General features: G+C 40.0%; 1 protein-coding gene across 3 annotated transcripts in view; it reads left to right on the forward strand.

Moving 5' to 3' along the window:
• The window catches only part of HERC2 (HECT and RLD domain containing E3 ubiquitin protein ligase 2), a 290972-nt gene that overhangs the window by 244647 nt on the left and 30183 nt on the right, over positions 1-16142 (forward strand). For all 3 annotated transcript variants that reach the window (XM_058294806.1, XM_058294807.2, XM_058294808.1), the window contains exons 67-78: positions 36-225; positions 798-938; positions 5609-5800; positions 7859-8012; positions 10571-10678; positions 12198-12329; positions 12767-12925; positions 13011-13129; positions 13806-13931; positions 14455-14610; positions 15020-15135; positions 15233-15431. In XM_058294806.1, coding sequence (XP_058150789.1) covers positions 36-225; positions 798-938; positions 5609-5800; positions 7859-8012; positions 10571-10678; positions 12198-12329; positions 12767-12925; positions 13011-13129; positions 13806-13931; positions 14455-14610; positions 15020-15135; positions 15233-15431 — 1792 coding nt within the window. The remainder of the gene's footprint in view (positions 1-35; positions 226-797; positions 939-5608; positions 5801-7858; positions 8013-10570; positions 10679-12197; positions 12330-12766; positions 12926-13010; positions 13130-13805; positions 13932-14454; positions 14611-15019; positions 15136-15232; positions 15432-16142) is intronic.

A 16142-nucleotide genomic window follows, 5' to 3' on the forward strand; every position in this document is an offset into this window, starting at 1 on the left:
CAGTTTTCCTGAGGTAAGGCTTTCTGTTCTGACAGAGATGTGGTGGTGGGAGCCTTGATGCCGGCTGGCATGATCGCACCTGTTGAGTGCCCCTCGCTCTCCTCCCCGGTTCCTCCTGCCGACATGCCGGCCATGGTCAGTCCCATGAATGGAGAAGAGTGTGTGCTGGCTTTTGATCTCGAGGACAGACTGAGTCCAAATCCGTGGCAAGAAAAGAGAGGAGAGGTAAAAAGTAAATGGTAAAACAGTAAAGCAGTATCAGCTTAGAAAGACTTGATGTCATTCCTCCACTTCATTTAAAGAATTTTTGTGTCTACTACTTTGATTTTTTGGATTGAATTAGAAAAATATTCTTTTAAAAAAGCAATTTTAGTGTTTAAATGGAAATAGGGTTATTCTTTTAAAAAGTCTTTTTAAATGTAAGCCTGCAATCCTTTATTTGCAATTCTGAAATCTTAAAACCCTGAAGAGCAAACATGTAACTTATTTTGTGGAAAAATCCAACTTGAAGAGATGTTAAGCTCCTTTTAGTTCTATTCCTGTGACTTGTGAGTAGTAATAGCTTTTCCTGTGAGTACAATGTGCCTGACTTAGCAGGTGGCCCTCCCCTTGTCCCCACTGGAAGCAGTAACTATTAGTATGTTGTGTGAGCACTATAATACACCACTGTGAAATCTGGAACATTTCTAATGGCCCAGTGTAGTTTCAGTTAGGCATTTTGGACCTGGATAGGAAATGTACCATGTTGCTGAGTTTTTCCACTTAGATGTTCCCCTTTTGTGTACTTTTTCAACTAGATGATCTCTTCTGAAGATGCTGTGACTCCCTCTGCAGTGACCCCTTCTGCTTCTTCAGCTTCTTCTCGGCCATTTATCCCGGTGACAGATGACCCTGGAGCTGCCAGCATCATTGCAGAAACCATGACCAAAACCAAAGAAGTAGGAGGCATCCTTTTGAAATTATTTCAAATCTACTTAAAAGTTGCAGAGTGGAGTGGGTATAGCTTAGTGGTTGAGTGCCTGCCTCACATGTACAAAAGATCCTAGGTTCAATCCCTGGTACCTCCTTTAAAAAAAAGAAGTTGCAAAAGTAGTACACAGAATGCCCATATACTATCCACATAGATTTTCCATTTGTTAATATTTCTGAGTCATTTGTGAGAAAGTTGCAGAAAATGATTCCCATCATTCCTTTAATACCTCTGTGCATTTCCTGAATGCAAGAACATTTATCCTCATAACCAGTGTGACTGCCAAGATCACAACATAATCATGGATCCAGCTTTATTTTCTAATTCACAGATCTATTCAATTGTTGCTCATTTTTTCAGTAATATCCTTTATAGGTCTAGGATCTAACCCATGGTTGCATGTTGTCCCTGTCATCTTCAGTATGGAACAGTAGTTCAGTCTTTCCTTATGGCAGAAATACCATAAAAACAATGTTGGGTTTTTTTCAGTGTATCGAGTTGGGATGTATACATTGTTGATTTGCTGCATTACTTGCTGATGTTAACTTTGATCTATTAATGATTGGTGTTTGCCAGGTTTTGCCATTTGAAGTTAATTAGTGTGATATCAAATATGTGTGAAGAGATACTTTGAGACTACATAATATGTTCTTTCTCATCACAGTGTTACCCACCATCTGCTGATGATTCTAGCTGAATCCATTATTATTGTGTTGGTTTTCAAATGGCAATTTTTCTATCAGTGTTTCTAGAAAACATTGTTGCCATTCTTTTGTAAGGTAGAGTTTTCCCTTCTTTACTCGTCTTTCTGGCCATCCACCTACCTATCTACCTGCCTTCGTATTCTTATTGGTATAGATTCATGGATTTCTGTCGTACTCAAATACTGACATCTGTATCATCATTTGACCTCCAAATGATCAGTGGGAGCCCTTTGGGCTGGTTCCTGGATTGTTCTGATGTATCCTCATCATATTTGAGAAACTCCTTACTTTCTGGCACAAGACTATTTTATATCTACCCTGCCCCCTGCCCTGGAAATAGTGCTTTATAGGATTTAGAAACCAAGATCTGAGTCCTAGGTGAGCTCAACAGACAGACAGACAGACATGCACACGCACAAGCGTTTATCCCTTTTCCTCTATCTTATTTATATTAATAAAAACCACGAACATTTCAAACTCGCAGTATTTCCATTTCCAGTTCGAGACCTACAGGGTGTTCCCCTTCTCTTCCTTTCCGTATTCATACTATAGAATCCTTTTTATATGTAGCTGAATTCCATTTGCTTGTATTCTTTTTAGGGAATTTGCATCTCTAGTTTTCTTGTAATATCTTTGTCTGATTTTGGTATCAGGGTAATACTCTCCTCGTAGAATGAGCTGGTGAGCTGGGAAATGTTCCCTTCTTTTCCATTTTTTATTTTTAGTAATTTTTTTTTTTTTGCAACAGTTTGAGAAGGATTGGCGTCAGTTCTTTAAATATTTGATGGAATTTTATGCATCTTTTTGATATGTTCCCATCATTTTTTGAGGGTTGCCTTGCTTTTTTAAAAAAATCTTTTAAATTTTTAAAATTTTTTGAGGTGCCAGGGTTGGCAATTGAACTCTCAACCTTTGTATGTGGGAAACTGGCACTCAACCACTGAGCCACATAGGCTCCCCTGAGTTGGCTTTTGTTTGTTTGTTTGTTTTTTTAAGGAGGCATTAAAGACAACCTTGGACCTCCCATGTGGGAAGCAGGCACTCAACCATTTGAGTCACATCTGCTCCCTTGCCTTGCTTTTTGAACTCAGCATAATATTCTAGCCTAAATAAGATGTTCTGTATTCCACCACAGGAATCAGCTATTTCTCCAATAAATCATGATTCTTTATAGTGGAGAATGGTATTGAGAAGCCAAGATGTATGCTCATTGCTATTAGGATATCACTGTTTTCAAGCACTCTTAGTACGTATGCAGAGCTAGGGAATAAATGCATATGTTGTCTACACATACAATAGATATTTACATTAATATTTATTTCCTTATAGATCCCTATATATATATATATTTTTATTTTTTTTAAAGATTTATTTATTTATTTAATTTCCCCCCCTCCCCTGGTTGTCTGTTCTTGGTGTCTGTTTGCTGCATCTTGTTTCTTTGTCCGCTTCTGTTGTCGTCAGCGGCACGGGAAGTGTGGGCGGCGCCATTCCTGGGCAGGCTGCTTTTTCTTTTTCACGCTGGGCGGCTTTCCTCACGGGCGCACTCCTTGCACGTGGGGCTCCCCCACGCGGGGGACACCCTTGCGTGGCACGGCACTCCTTGCGCGCATCAGCGCTGTGCATGGCCAGCTCCACACGGGTCAAGGAGGCCCGGGGTTTGAACCACGGACCTCCCATGTGGTAGATGGATGCCCTAACCACTGGGCCAAAGTCCGTTTCCCTAGATCCCTATATATTGAAAACCAATATACACAAATACAACAATTGTAATCCAACAGTACAGGATTCATTCTAGTTTTTTCTTTTTCTGTGTTTATAACTCTGTTCTCTGAAAATGAGAAACCTAGCTCCTATAATAGTATATTTACTTGCTGGATCAGTCCTCTTATAAAACCAGCCTGCCTTCCCTACAGGGTACCCCCTGCCCCACTGTAGGGGTAACCCCCCCCCAAAGTGTGGATGCCTTCCTTGTTTCTCTTGGCTCTGTCATCTTAATCATCCTCTGCCCTCAGATCTTCCCATGCTGAACCATCTGTATGCAGACAATCTCATCGTCCTACCCAGGCTTGGACTCTCCTTGTCAGCCTGTCCCTCTCTAGGGACAAACTATTTTTAATTACATTTGGTACCCAATGTAAAGAGATTTACATTGCTCTTAGTGCTGGCAAATGTGTCCAATTGAAGTTACTCCCACCCATCTGCAGTAATAAAAAAAATTGCTTTTTATAATTTATGTGTCTGGAATCAGCTTCTTATTTTTGTCAATCTCTTGGTATAAGGGTTCAATCTGGAAATTATTCTGAATAAGGCAAAATTTTTGCTCTTAGGTAGAAGACAGATGATATGATTTCTTCTCCAAAAATTGTTTTTAAAAAAAGCCTTTTTTTTTTCTGTATTCATTGCTTCCTCATTTATTTATGAGACATTGATGTTATCCAGGTTGCACATCTAAATTCCTACAACTTCAGTTTGAGTTTTACTTTGGGTTTTACTTATAAATTATGGCAAAGTAGTTTTCACTTTAACACTGGGTTATAATTCGTGATTTGAGGTCAAGGATCTTTTGCTGGTTGTTTTTTTTTTTTTTTAAGCCAATCCTCTAAACTTGTTTACTGTTGTTTTTTTAAAACACCTCCCACTAAGTGAAAGTTGGGTACCATTTCACATGCAAGGCCAAGTATGTTACATATAAGTAATAATAGTCTGCTAAATGTTTTTTGGTGTTTTTCAGTGAATCACTCTGGAATGTGATCATTTCTGATGAATTTCACTTACTCCCTGGTCACTGCAGAAATAGGTGTGGGTCTGTTTCTTGACAGGGAAAAGTCTTGTTCCTAGCTTGAGACGTGTGGTTTCTGGGGCTGACCTTGCTATCTGATAGACACTGTGCAGGACTTGAACTCCCCACTGACTGACTTCTGTGTCTGGAAAAGACTGGTACTCTTTTGCCAAGATACAGAATGCAGGAGAGAAGAGGTTCTCCTCTGTCTACTTGTTCTTCCTCTGGCAAGCCACACTGCTCTCTGTGCCCTCCATGCCCTCCCCTGTTATGCCCAGTCACTGTGATTCCTGCTCCTTCGAAGTCAAAAGCCTGGGGACGTCTCCACTCTGATTGTCCTCCATCTGTAGGCCCAGGCCCAGGACCACCCTCCTGGAGGCTCTTGTGTGCAGGACAGGCTGGGTGTGGCACTTAGCTGGGCAGCCGCCTTGGCACGTGGGAGAGGCTGGGTACCTTGCCATGCGACCAGGGTGAGCAGGTTGGTTCATGTCTTCCATGCAGAGAGAGTGCTCCTTGCCTCCTGAAAAGGAGAAAGAGAGAATGATCACCAGTGTGTCATCTTTTAGCTGGTAGCCTGTGATTGGAAAGTAAAAGGGTAACACTAAGAAAATTCTTACTTTATATGTTTCTTTTTCCAAAGAACTCAAGGAGCAAGAATGTATATAGTGTGTTATTTGCCAATGAGTCACTCTAAATAAGAATCTAGGAAAAAGTTATGGAAGGAAGTAAGACAAAATATGTAAAATTACAGTGTACAAATTTTGTCAGTAGACAATTCTCATTCATATCTTATGGGGAGGAATGAGATTTTATGCATTACAACTTCATTCCAGTTCTTCCCCTATATATATGCCTGTGACATGAATTTAGTCACAGTAGAAAATTAACATTTCTTTATACTTGAAAGCATTCTTTCTCGCAGATGCTATTTGGTGATTTATAAAATGGGTGGTCTTGAGACCATAGTATCTGTCTTGGTAGATATCTTAGGGGGTGTCATTTCTTAATCCATCTGGTATTTCATGGTTTTAAGTACTTCATTATATCCTTTATTCATCATTGGTAGTCATGTATCCTTTGCGTTTATGGGTAAATTGGTGACTGTTTCTCTCTCATCATACAATTAGTCCTTTTAATTGTTGAACTTTTTAGGATGTTGAAAACCAAAATAAAGCATCCGGCCCAGAACCTGAATATTTGGATGAATTCACCAGTCTGTTAATCGCAGACGACACTCGTGTTGTGGTGGACCTGCTCAAGCTGTCTGTCTGCAGCCGTGCTGGGGACAAAGGCAAGGATGTCCTCTCTGCCGTGCTGTCTGGAATGGGCACTGCCTACCCACAGGTGAGGGCAGCCAAGGGCAGTGCCCTCCTCTGTGCCTTCTCAGTTTTTTATTGACTTTCTCCAAGGTAGAGACTGCTGTTGGCACTGTTAGTTTTATGTTACTTGTTTTTTATTGGAGTGGACAGTAGTTTAGCGGGATTCCTTTTAAAACAATTTGTAATCGTAATTATTTACCCTAATAGCATCCTTAACCTGTTTTGGAACTGGTTTGTGAATCTTTTTTTTGATTTGCTAGAATTCTTTATGTAAGTCCCTTTTCTGTCATATGTGCTACAATTTTCCTCCCCAGTTTACCTTTTCACATTTTAATATTTTCTTGCCACGTAGAAACTTCTGTATGCTTACCTCTATTACGTTGTTCTAAATAAACTTTCTCAGGTTTTTTCTGCTCATTTTTGAGAATTCATTCTGTTTATTGTGTGTATATTTTTGAGCCATCTGGGATTTATTTTGATGCCATGAATAAGGTAAGGAGGATTTAACTTAATTTTTCCTAAGTGGCAAACTAATTGTCCAACATATTTACTGAATAATCCATCTTTTCCTACTGATTTGAAAACTACTTTTTAGCATATTCTAAGTTCCTTTGTGTGTTTTGGTCTATTTATGGACTCGTTTCTGTTCCATCCATCTACCTATGCTATAGTACAACGGCATTTTAACTATTACAGTGTTTTCTTATTTGGTAGGAGTGGCTCCAGTAGGCCTTTCTGCTATGGAGGGAATGTCCTATATCTGAGCCATCCATTATTGTAGCCACCAAGCTAATGTGACAAAAGTTTTAATTTTATCTAATTTTAATTTAAATAGCCACAAGTGGCTAATGGCTACTTAATTGGTCTGGACTACAGGGCTAGAGTGTGAGGTAAATTCACCTCAGTATATTTTAGAAATAGGATTGGTCAGTTCTACAAGTCCTTGAACTCACTTAAGGAATCTTAGTTATCAGAGACCCTGCTTTCCCTTTTCAGAACTGTCAGTTACCTGTTCAGTAACTCAAACCAAATTCAAGAAGAGACAGAAACTAGAATTTGAATGTCTTCAAATTGTGTGGTGGGGTACCTACTCCTGTGTTCTCCCCTAACCTAATATTTAGGACACAAAAAACAAAGGGACACATTTAAATTTATGGTGATAGCACCTATATGTATTGCTGTTTGTTTATTTTTAACATAATTTTTCACTAATCTAAGCTATTATCTAGTTATGAGGAAATAATAGAGAAAAATAGTCATCTATACCTGAGAAGTACAGAATGGACTTTACATAGAATACAGTCTTTTTTTTTCCTGAGTTAAATATGTTATTGCTATCATAATATATTCTCTTACTGTTTTAAAAATTATTTTAAAAGTAATAATTATAGCACCAGTGTTAGCCACTAAAATGCAGTGAGTCACTTAAAATTTTAACTAAAAGACGACATTAAGAATTGTCAAGTGTATGGTATGGGTCTGGGCCCTTAGTTTCTTAGGTTAAGAGAAAGCCTCTAGTTGTGTTTGTATTTGTAGCCTCTCCTCCCTCATTTCCCATGTTCTCTCTGCCACTGTTTTGCCTCTATGGCTTGATGGTTCTCCATTCCTGCCACTTCTTACTTAACCCCTAATGCCTTATAGGATCTTGATAATTTTCGTCAACTTTCTGCTCTTTTCCCTTGATATTTTTGTTTCTCAGGGCAGACTTTCCTTTCTAGGAAGTAATCTTGGCTTCATGTAAAATGAAACTTATCATTTTATCAGTTGGCACATATCGACTGCCTTACGTGCATGTCAGGTGCCTTCCAAACTATTTTTATGTTGATCATCTCTGCGCTTCACAGCACCTGTGTAAGCTCTGTGCTGTCTCCATTTTATAGATGAGGAAACAAAGCTAGGAGGTTGCCAAGCCCTGATTTGAACTAGATCTCTGCTCTGCCATGCTGTCCCTTGTGGAAAGATCCAGAGCAGCAAGAGTATTGTCAGGGGTGGTATCCTGACAATGGAGCCATTTGAGTGTTCTTTGATCTGGGTATGACGGGCAGTTGACACCCTCATTTGCAACCCTGCTTTCCTCTCCCAGGTGGCAGATATGCTGTTGGAGCTCTGTGTCACTGAGTTGGAAGATGTGGCAACAGACTCGCAGAGTGGCCGTCTCTCCTCTCAGCCGGTGGTGGTGGAGAGCAGCCACCCCTATACTGATGACACTTCCACCAGTGGCACGGTGAAAATCCCAGGTACTTAAGACTGGCCCCTGGGGAAGAGATGGAGGGGGAGTCTTCCTTTAGAGTTGCTTGACTTCTGTCATTGTTTTGGTAGAAGCACCTGTCTCCATTTTATGGGAAAGAAATAATGGAATTTCTCTTTCCTCCCTTTTAAAAAAATCCTTTTATGCAAAATAAAACATGGTACAGAAAACCACAAAATATTTGGCTTGATGCCCTAGGGTATCCAAAACCCAGGTCTAGATTTACTTTTGTGCTGGCCCCCAGCAACTCTCTGTGCCTGGTCTCAGCTCTTCCCCCACAATGTAGCACTGTTCTGACTCCAGCCACTGGAGTTCTGGATAGCCGTCACCTTTTCTTTTTAAGTCTCTCTTAATCTGTAATTTCTTTTACTTTTAATCTGTAGTTTCATTCCCCCATTCCTCACTTGTCCTTCCTCCCCTCCACTCCTTCCTCCTTCCTCCTCCCATCCTTCTTCCCCCATTCTCTCCCCTCCTCCCTTCTTCCCTCCCTTCCTTCCATCACCACTTTAAAAACCTGGGCCTTTTGGTCCATAGAGCCTCTCACAGTCTCATTTGCTGAGTGCACACTCGGGTGCAATTCAGCATGTTCCTGGGTCCTGTCTTCCTGCAAAATGGCAGCTGGATTCAGAGGCTCAATTGGTTCAGTCCCTTTCGTCTTAGGCTCTTGCATCTGAAAGCACATCTTGTCTGGCTGTCTCTTTGTGATGTCAGCAACTACTGACATTTACTGCCTAAGGCCACTAATCCATTGAGCACTAGGAATGGTACTATCTGTTGCTCTCCTTTCTTATTTATGGGCTGGAATACTTTGTAAAGAGACATTTCCCCTCATCCCGTAGTTGATTACCCAGAGGTACTGTTTGCCTAAGAAAGGCATGATAAAAGCTTGATTTTCCTTGTCTTTATCAGTTTTTAAGAAAATGAATTAGTTCTCTATCATCCTTTCAAAGGGGCCCTGTCAGTTACTTTTTCTTTTATATTATTTTGAACTCATGGATTTGCACACATATGATAAGTTTTAATTCATTAGGTTATTATCCTTATTGAAGCTCAAATTAGTCCATTTCTGACATTGGAAACCTCTTCAGTTTGGCTCTTGAAATGACTCTAGTGTCCATTGATTATTCCCTTGTAGTCTATCATGACAAGATATTCTAGGCTTGTCTTATATGTTTCTACCCTACAAGTGTAATCTACCCTGGTTTCTTTTGTTGGGTATGGCACTTCAAGATCACAACTTTGAGACCTTTGGCACATCATTGCTACTAGGTTGACATTGTTTGTAGACCTTTTCAGTGGACAGAGATTGGATGAATGAACAGATGAATGGGCATACACACTGACTAGCAGACTTTCTCTTCATACTAAGTTCAAACTGATAGTTTGTCTTTAATTACAGGACTACAGGGTTTCTACTTAACCTCTTCTATTACATCTGCATCTCTTTTCTTCCATACTGAAAATTCTGGATCTAAGACAAATAGAATTGGAATAGATCACAATTACTCATTTTGTTTTATCCCACATGACGTGCACAACTGATGCAGGATACAATACTATCAACTATAATATGATTACTGAAAACTGTTTAAAAAACGTTGTGTGTGTATTCTGTGTTCTTCCAAATTTATTAAAATAATTATATCCTCTAAGAGTGTAATAGCTGCTACATGCTATACTGTATATTCTTCCTTTTAATCTCACTCAGGAGTTTTTCATGCTTTTAATGCTTACCACTAGTCATTTTTTCAGGCTCTTTAGTTCTTGTGATTGTCTGAAGCTCACTCACTGTAGTAAATTCCTTAGTAATAGCTCAGAGGACCACTGTCCAGAGAGTGGGCTTGTCGATGAGAGTTTGCACTCTTTGAACTTGAAAGTTAACTTTTCTGGATATTAAATCCTTCAGTCACCTTTTCTTGCTTTGTTAAAAGTCTGAAAATAATCTGATTTTCTTTCTCTTATAATTCATGTCTTTTTATTCAGCAGTATTACTAGAATAAGTTTTCATGTTGTTCATTTTGGACAATATTCTCAAATTCAGGGTGTGCTTGTTTAATAAGTAGTTGCAGATCTTTTCTTTGAGGAATGCTTTCTTGAATTTCAGGTTTTAGAATTTACCAACCTCTTCACTATAACCCAAATCATTCTTTTATAAGCTAATTATCTTTTAGGGAAGACTCTAGATCTAATGCTAATTGCTTGAAAATATGACTTTATTTGGCATTTTAAATGAAGGAAGGAAAGATAATACACATATTGGACTGGGGGTTGTGGTTGCAGCATGAAAGCTCTCAGAAGTGAGAACACAAAATGAACAGTTCAAGCCAAGTTGTGTTCTAGCCTTTTTTTTCAACAGGAACAATCTTTTATGGGTGTGGCTAAGGGGAGGGTATAGGGGATGTGGTCAGAGTCTTAAGTTTCTGATTTTTAGGTCAGTTCTTCCTGACTTGCTGTTTTTCATTAGCTGCTAAACATGGTGTTAGTGTTGCGTTTCCTACTTGGTAAGCTGTGATTTCAAGACTCTTTGATTGCACATTTGTCTTCCAGGCGCGGAAGGACTCAGGGTGGAATTCGATCGACAGTGCTCCACCGAGCGGCGCCATGACCCCCTTACAGTCATGGATGGGGTCAACAGGATCGTCTCAGTGCGATCAGGTGATGGAGAGAAGGATGAGTGTGCATGCCTGCTGGCCTTCATAAGACAGGGCTGTCAAAATTTGTAGGATAACATACCACTGCTGTATTCTTGTGCGAACCTTGAGGAACAGAAAAGCTATTTAGCTGTTAAATATGTAAGTTTCATTTGTCTCTTCCCAGTTCTTTAAATAAGATAATTGTCCAGGCAATATCTGTACCACACAAATGACTGGGTGAGGTGATGGAATGATTGGTATGAGTATGGCCATCACAACATTTGTAGAAGGTACTGTAAGACATTGCAGGGATTTCCTCTGGAACATGCGATGTGAGGGTTTGCATACTGTAAAGCTTTGTAAAGAGGTTAGTTTTATAGTTGGTTCCAGCCAGGATTGTTACATACAGAGCTACTGTTACATAGATGTGATGGGCAGAACATTGGGATAGTCAGGAGAGGCATTTCTGGGCCTGTCTCCACTCTGCTGATATGCTCCATAAGGTTGAACCTGGGCAAGTCACTCCATCAGTGGGGGCTTGTTAAATATTCTTCTGCGGGGCATTTAAGAATTGCTAGTATGTTGTATTTGTGTATGTTGTATTTTTTCAGACCTCTGTATCCTCGAGCAGAGGTCAGCAAACTGATAGTAAATATTTTAGGCTTTGTGGGCTAAATGATCTCTGTCACAACTACTTAATTCTGCTACAGACCATATCTGAATGAATGGGCATGACTGTGTTTCATAAAAATTAGTTTACAAAAACATGATTTATTTAAACCCCTGGCTTAAAGCTTTTATTAAAGTGGCTTTGGTAATATGTCAGAGCAAATTTTTTTTTCTGGCAGTTTGACAAATGTCTCTCTCCAGCTTTCATGCAGTGGTGTTAGATGGAACTGGTTTTTCTGTGTCAAGCAGACAGCCCCTGTAGTCCTTTCCCCACACTGCTGCCAGAATGGCCCTTCTAAAATAGGAACCTGGTTGCCAGAGCAGACCTCAGACCTCTTGCATGCTCTTCAGAGATGTCATAATATAATGTAGCTCCATTTCATGACATCTTAGGCCCTTGGGTTCTGACTGGGCTGCTCTGTTCCAGCTTTCCCCCTACTCTTCTGTCTAGGGGGTCTTGGAGATCTCCTTTGTGCTCAGGCTTTTGCAGACATTGACCCTTCTGTGAGGAATGCTGGGGCCCTGGCTCCTCCTTTTGTCTAGGTAATGCCCTTCAGATCTCACTTTTCCCAGAAGCTGTTCCTGGAGCCTGACCTGGGTGTGTGTGCTGGCAGCTCTGCTGTAGGACTCTATCACCACTTTGTGATGGTGTGTTTGGCGGTAGAACTTGGTACTGGGGCTGCATGGGTATTTGTTGAAAGGATGATTCACCAAGAGTGGTAGGTTCCCATAAACTCACACATAGGTGAAAGTGGGTTTTAGGAGCCTGCTGTTCTTTAGGCATGTTGTACCTTATTTTGCTTGTATCCAAGAAGTTTGTGCTTGTTGAATAATTACATGGACCTGACACAGGGTATGTGTCTCTCCTTCAGGCCGTGAATGGTCCGACTGGTCCAGTGAGCTGCGCATCCCAGGGGATGAGCTCAAGTGGAAGTTCATCAGTGATGGGTCTGTGAATGGGTGGGGCTGGCGCTTCACTGTCTACCCCATCATGCCAGCCGCAGGTAAGAAGGGGCTCTAGGTTAAATGGTTTCTAACTAGCTACAAATTGTACCTTGCAGCCTTCCAGCAGACACTCACACTTGTTTCATTCAGGACTCCGTGGTCTGCCTTCACCTGTCGAGTGGAAGCCAACCCTACCTAATCACTGCAGCAAGGAGAGGGACAGACTTACAGAGCTGCCTCTGTCTTCACCCCATGGGAAAGGGAGTTGTTACTGGTTGTGCAGTTCTTAGGCAATTTGATTGAACGTTAAGATATAAGTTCAAAGGCCATAGTTAATCCAGCGTAGACAGTGGCAGTACTGTGGGGCATACCTTTGACTGAGGCTTTCCAAAGGGAAGAACCCCCCTACTTGTGACTAGGATTTTTAAGTATTACATTACAGCGATAGTCCTCACCTTGTCCAACACAGAGAAATTTACACTGGTTTATTTCACAGGCCCTAAAGACCTCCTTTCTGACCGCTGCATCCTCTCCTGCCCGTCCATGGACTTGGTGACATGTCTGTTAGATTTCCGGCTCAACCTTGCCTCTAATAGGAGCATCGTCCCCCGCCTGGCGGCCTCTCTTGCAGCATGTGCACAGCTGAGTGCCTTAGGTAAATGGCACCTCTGTCACCATGCTTCTTTCATGAGTTGCAAAAAATGTTCAAGCTTCTCATGTTTTCTCTCTTATGTTTTCAGCTGCCAGTCACAGAATGTGGGCCCTTCAAAGACTGAGGAAGCTGCTTACGACTGAATTTGGGCAATCAATTAACATAAATAGGCTACTTGGAGATAATGATGGAGAAACAAGAGCATTGGTATGGAACATTATTTTAAAATTTCTAGACTTTTGACCCTCTGAGAATAAAATGTTGCTTTAATAATTTAAACCTCTAAATCATTGAAAAGAGTTGGGAAATTTCATATAAGAATAAGAAAGCCTTTTTTACATCCAGATTTCTTTATGTTACTACATACAGTAAGTTCAAGCTTTGGGCCTAGACATTTAAATCTTATTCTTTTGTGTAGATAATTGTTTTTGTGGTAGACTTTGCCTTTTGAAAAAATTAATGTGTAGGTGGGTGTGAACATAGAGTTGTGTTTATTGAACTTTTGAAATGTGTCTCACCACATCACATTGATATTGCTGAATAATATATTTACTGGTAAGTGAATACTTGATTCTAACCCTATTAGAAGATCGAGTAGGAGTTATAGGCCAGAAAATGACTTTGACTGGTTATCTGGGAAGGGCTATACTGAAATCAAGACTAAATATCCTGAAATGACTTTTCAAATTCCTCTTTTTTTAGTTTAGTGTTCATCATTTCCTTTTAGCTTTTTTCCTATTTGAGGATATGGGTAAGCATTTTGGGGGGAAGAGAGAAATAACCAGTATAAGATAACATTTCACTCAGAAACAAAATAGCAAGTATGTGTTGTAACAAACTGCATTTTTGATTTTTGGAATAGAATATTCTTTTATTTTCTTAGAGCTTTACAGGCAGTGCTCTTGCAGCTTTGGTGAAAGGCCTTCCAGAAGCTTTGCAAAGGCAGTTTGAATATGAAGATCCTATTGTGAGAGGTGGTAAACAGCTACTCCACAGCCCATTCTTTAAGGTAACATCTGACTTGTTTAAAAGTAATTGTAGAGCTGGTTGACTGGGAGAGTCTTAAATAACCATCATACATAGTGCACCATGCTTCAGGCCTCCTTGAGGGTACTTGTGGGTATTGCTGAAGTCAAATATGAAGAACTTCAAGAAATGATTATGTGTTCTAAACCTTTGTATGTTTACGGCATGCTAGCATGCTTTATGGTAAACAGATCTTCTTGTTAGCTGACTTAGGCAACAAGCATGGTCGCAGTTATCAGATCTAAGGTGTACCTGATCTGCTTATTGGGTGTGCTGCTGGGGATTATGTAGAATAATCCTCACTGATGACTGTAAAATACTTGTTAGGCACATGGAATTATCTTATAAAGTGATTTAGGAAAGTGCTTTTGAATGGGGACCCACCGAAACCTGGTGATGGTTTACAGTGATGATCAGCCTTGTTTTTTAGCATGTGGTATAGGTGAAGGTAGAATGTTAGCTGCCTTTCTAAATGTCGATGTGTTTTTAACTTTCGGTGTCTGCAGGTACTAGTAGCTCTTGCTTGTGACCTAGAACTCGATACTCTCCCTTGCTGTGCTGAGACACACAAGTGGGCTTGGTTCAGAAGATACTGTATGGCCTCCCGAGTTGCTGTAGCCTTGGACAAAAGAACACCACTGCCCCGTCTGTTTCTTGATGAGGTAGGGCACATTATTTTGGAATCACTTTGAGAATGCAAAAAACGTTTTATTTAGTGAGTTAAAATGTGAAAAGATGCCAGTATTATGAAACACAGAAGCATTTCTCTTGCTCAGGAATACCATAAAGAAAAAGTACATGAGTGAAAATGAGTAAACTGACACTGTGAATTTCAGTTAAAGTTCTTTTTTAGTAAAGTAAAACAAAGATTTAATACTCCTTAGAAGTTTTTGAATATCTTAGACTTGATATAATCTTACTGGTTTTGTTTATTGACCATAAAAATCATGATGTTTGCATCCACTCATATTCTCCAGCAGAGATTTCTCTTTGTCTTCTTATCTTAATTTTATTTGCTTTCTTCTTGTGAAATGACTATTTGATCTCTAATCCCATAATAATGTTGTCTAGGTGGCTAAGAAAATTCGTGAATTAATGGCAGACGGCGAAAACATGGATGTTCTCCATGAGAGCCATGACGTTTTTAAAAGAGAGCAAGATGAACAACTTGTGCAGTGGATGAACAGGTTATTACATTAGAAACAAGAACTAATAATGTATGTGAGAGATAAATGTTTCATATGCAGTCCTTTCCCATGTCCAATGTTCTTTCAATATCTGTAGGCGACCAGATGACTGGACTCTTTCTGCTGGTGGCAGTGGAACAATTTATGGATGGGGACATAATCATAGGGGACAGCTTGGGGGCATTGAAGGTGCAAAAGTTAAAGTTCCGACTCCGTGTGAAGCCCTTGCAACTCTTAGACCAGTCCAGTTAATTGGGGGTGAGCAGACTCTCTTTGCTGTGACAGCTGATGGGAAGGTAAGGGCATATTTTCCTTTATATTACTGCCATTAAAATTGAGACAGTTATGGCTACTGTGTATTGTTTGAGTTCATAGTATATGAATGTATGGAATATTTCAAATTACCATCGGCTTTTGGTAGATGTCCTTTATCACGTTAAGGAAGTTCCCTTCTAGCTCTATTCATGGATGGATGTTGACTTCTATCAAATACTCTTCCTGCATTTTTAAAAGTATTTTTATAGACATTTATTTCCTTTAATGGGTTACTGTAATGATTTGGATTAATTTATTTTCTCATATTTGAAAACCTTATATTCTTGGATAAAGCCTACTTGGTCAAGATGTGTTTTATATAGTTTTGGTTTGTGTTTGCTAATATTTTGCTTAAGATTGTTGGGAGATTCATGATTGTAAGTGAGATCATCATGTAATATGCTCCTTATGTGGTTTTGGTACAGTTATTAGTTGTCTAAAAATTCATTTTAAACAGTATACATTTATTATCTCAGAGTTCCTCTGGATCAGGAATCTGGGCTCAGATTAGCTGGGTCTTCTAGCTCAGACTCTCTCACAAGTCTATAGTCATCTCAAAGCTATACTGGGAAGGATCCAATTCCTAGCTCATTCACACGGTGGTAGACAGGATTTAGCTCATAACAGGCCGTTGGGCTGAGGCCTCAGTTCCTCATGAGCTGTAGTCCAGAGGCTGCTCTCAGTTCTTGCCT

This window comes from Dasypus novemcinctus, chromosome 3 (assembly GCF_030445035.2).
Source record: "Dasypus novemcinctus isolate mDasNov1 chromosome 3, mDasNov1.1.hap2, whole genome shotgun sequence".
Taxonomy (NCBI): domain Eukaryota; kingdom Metazoa; phylum Chordata; class Mammalia; order Cingulata; family Dasypodidae; genus Dasypus; species Dasypus novemcinctus.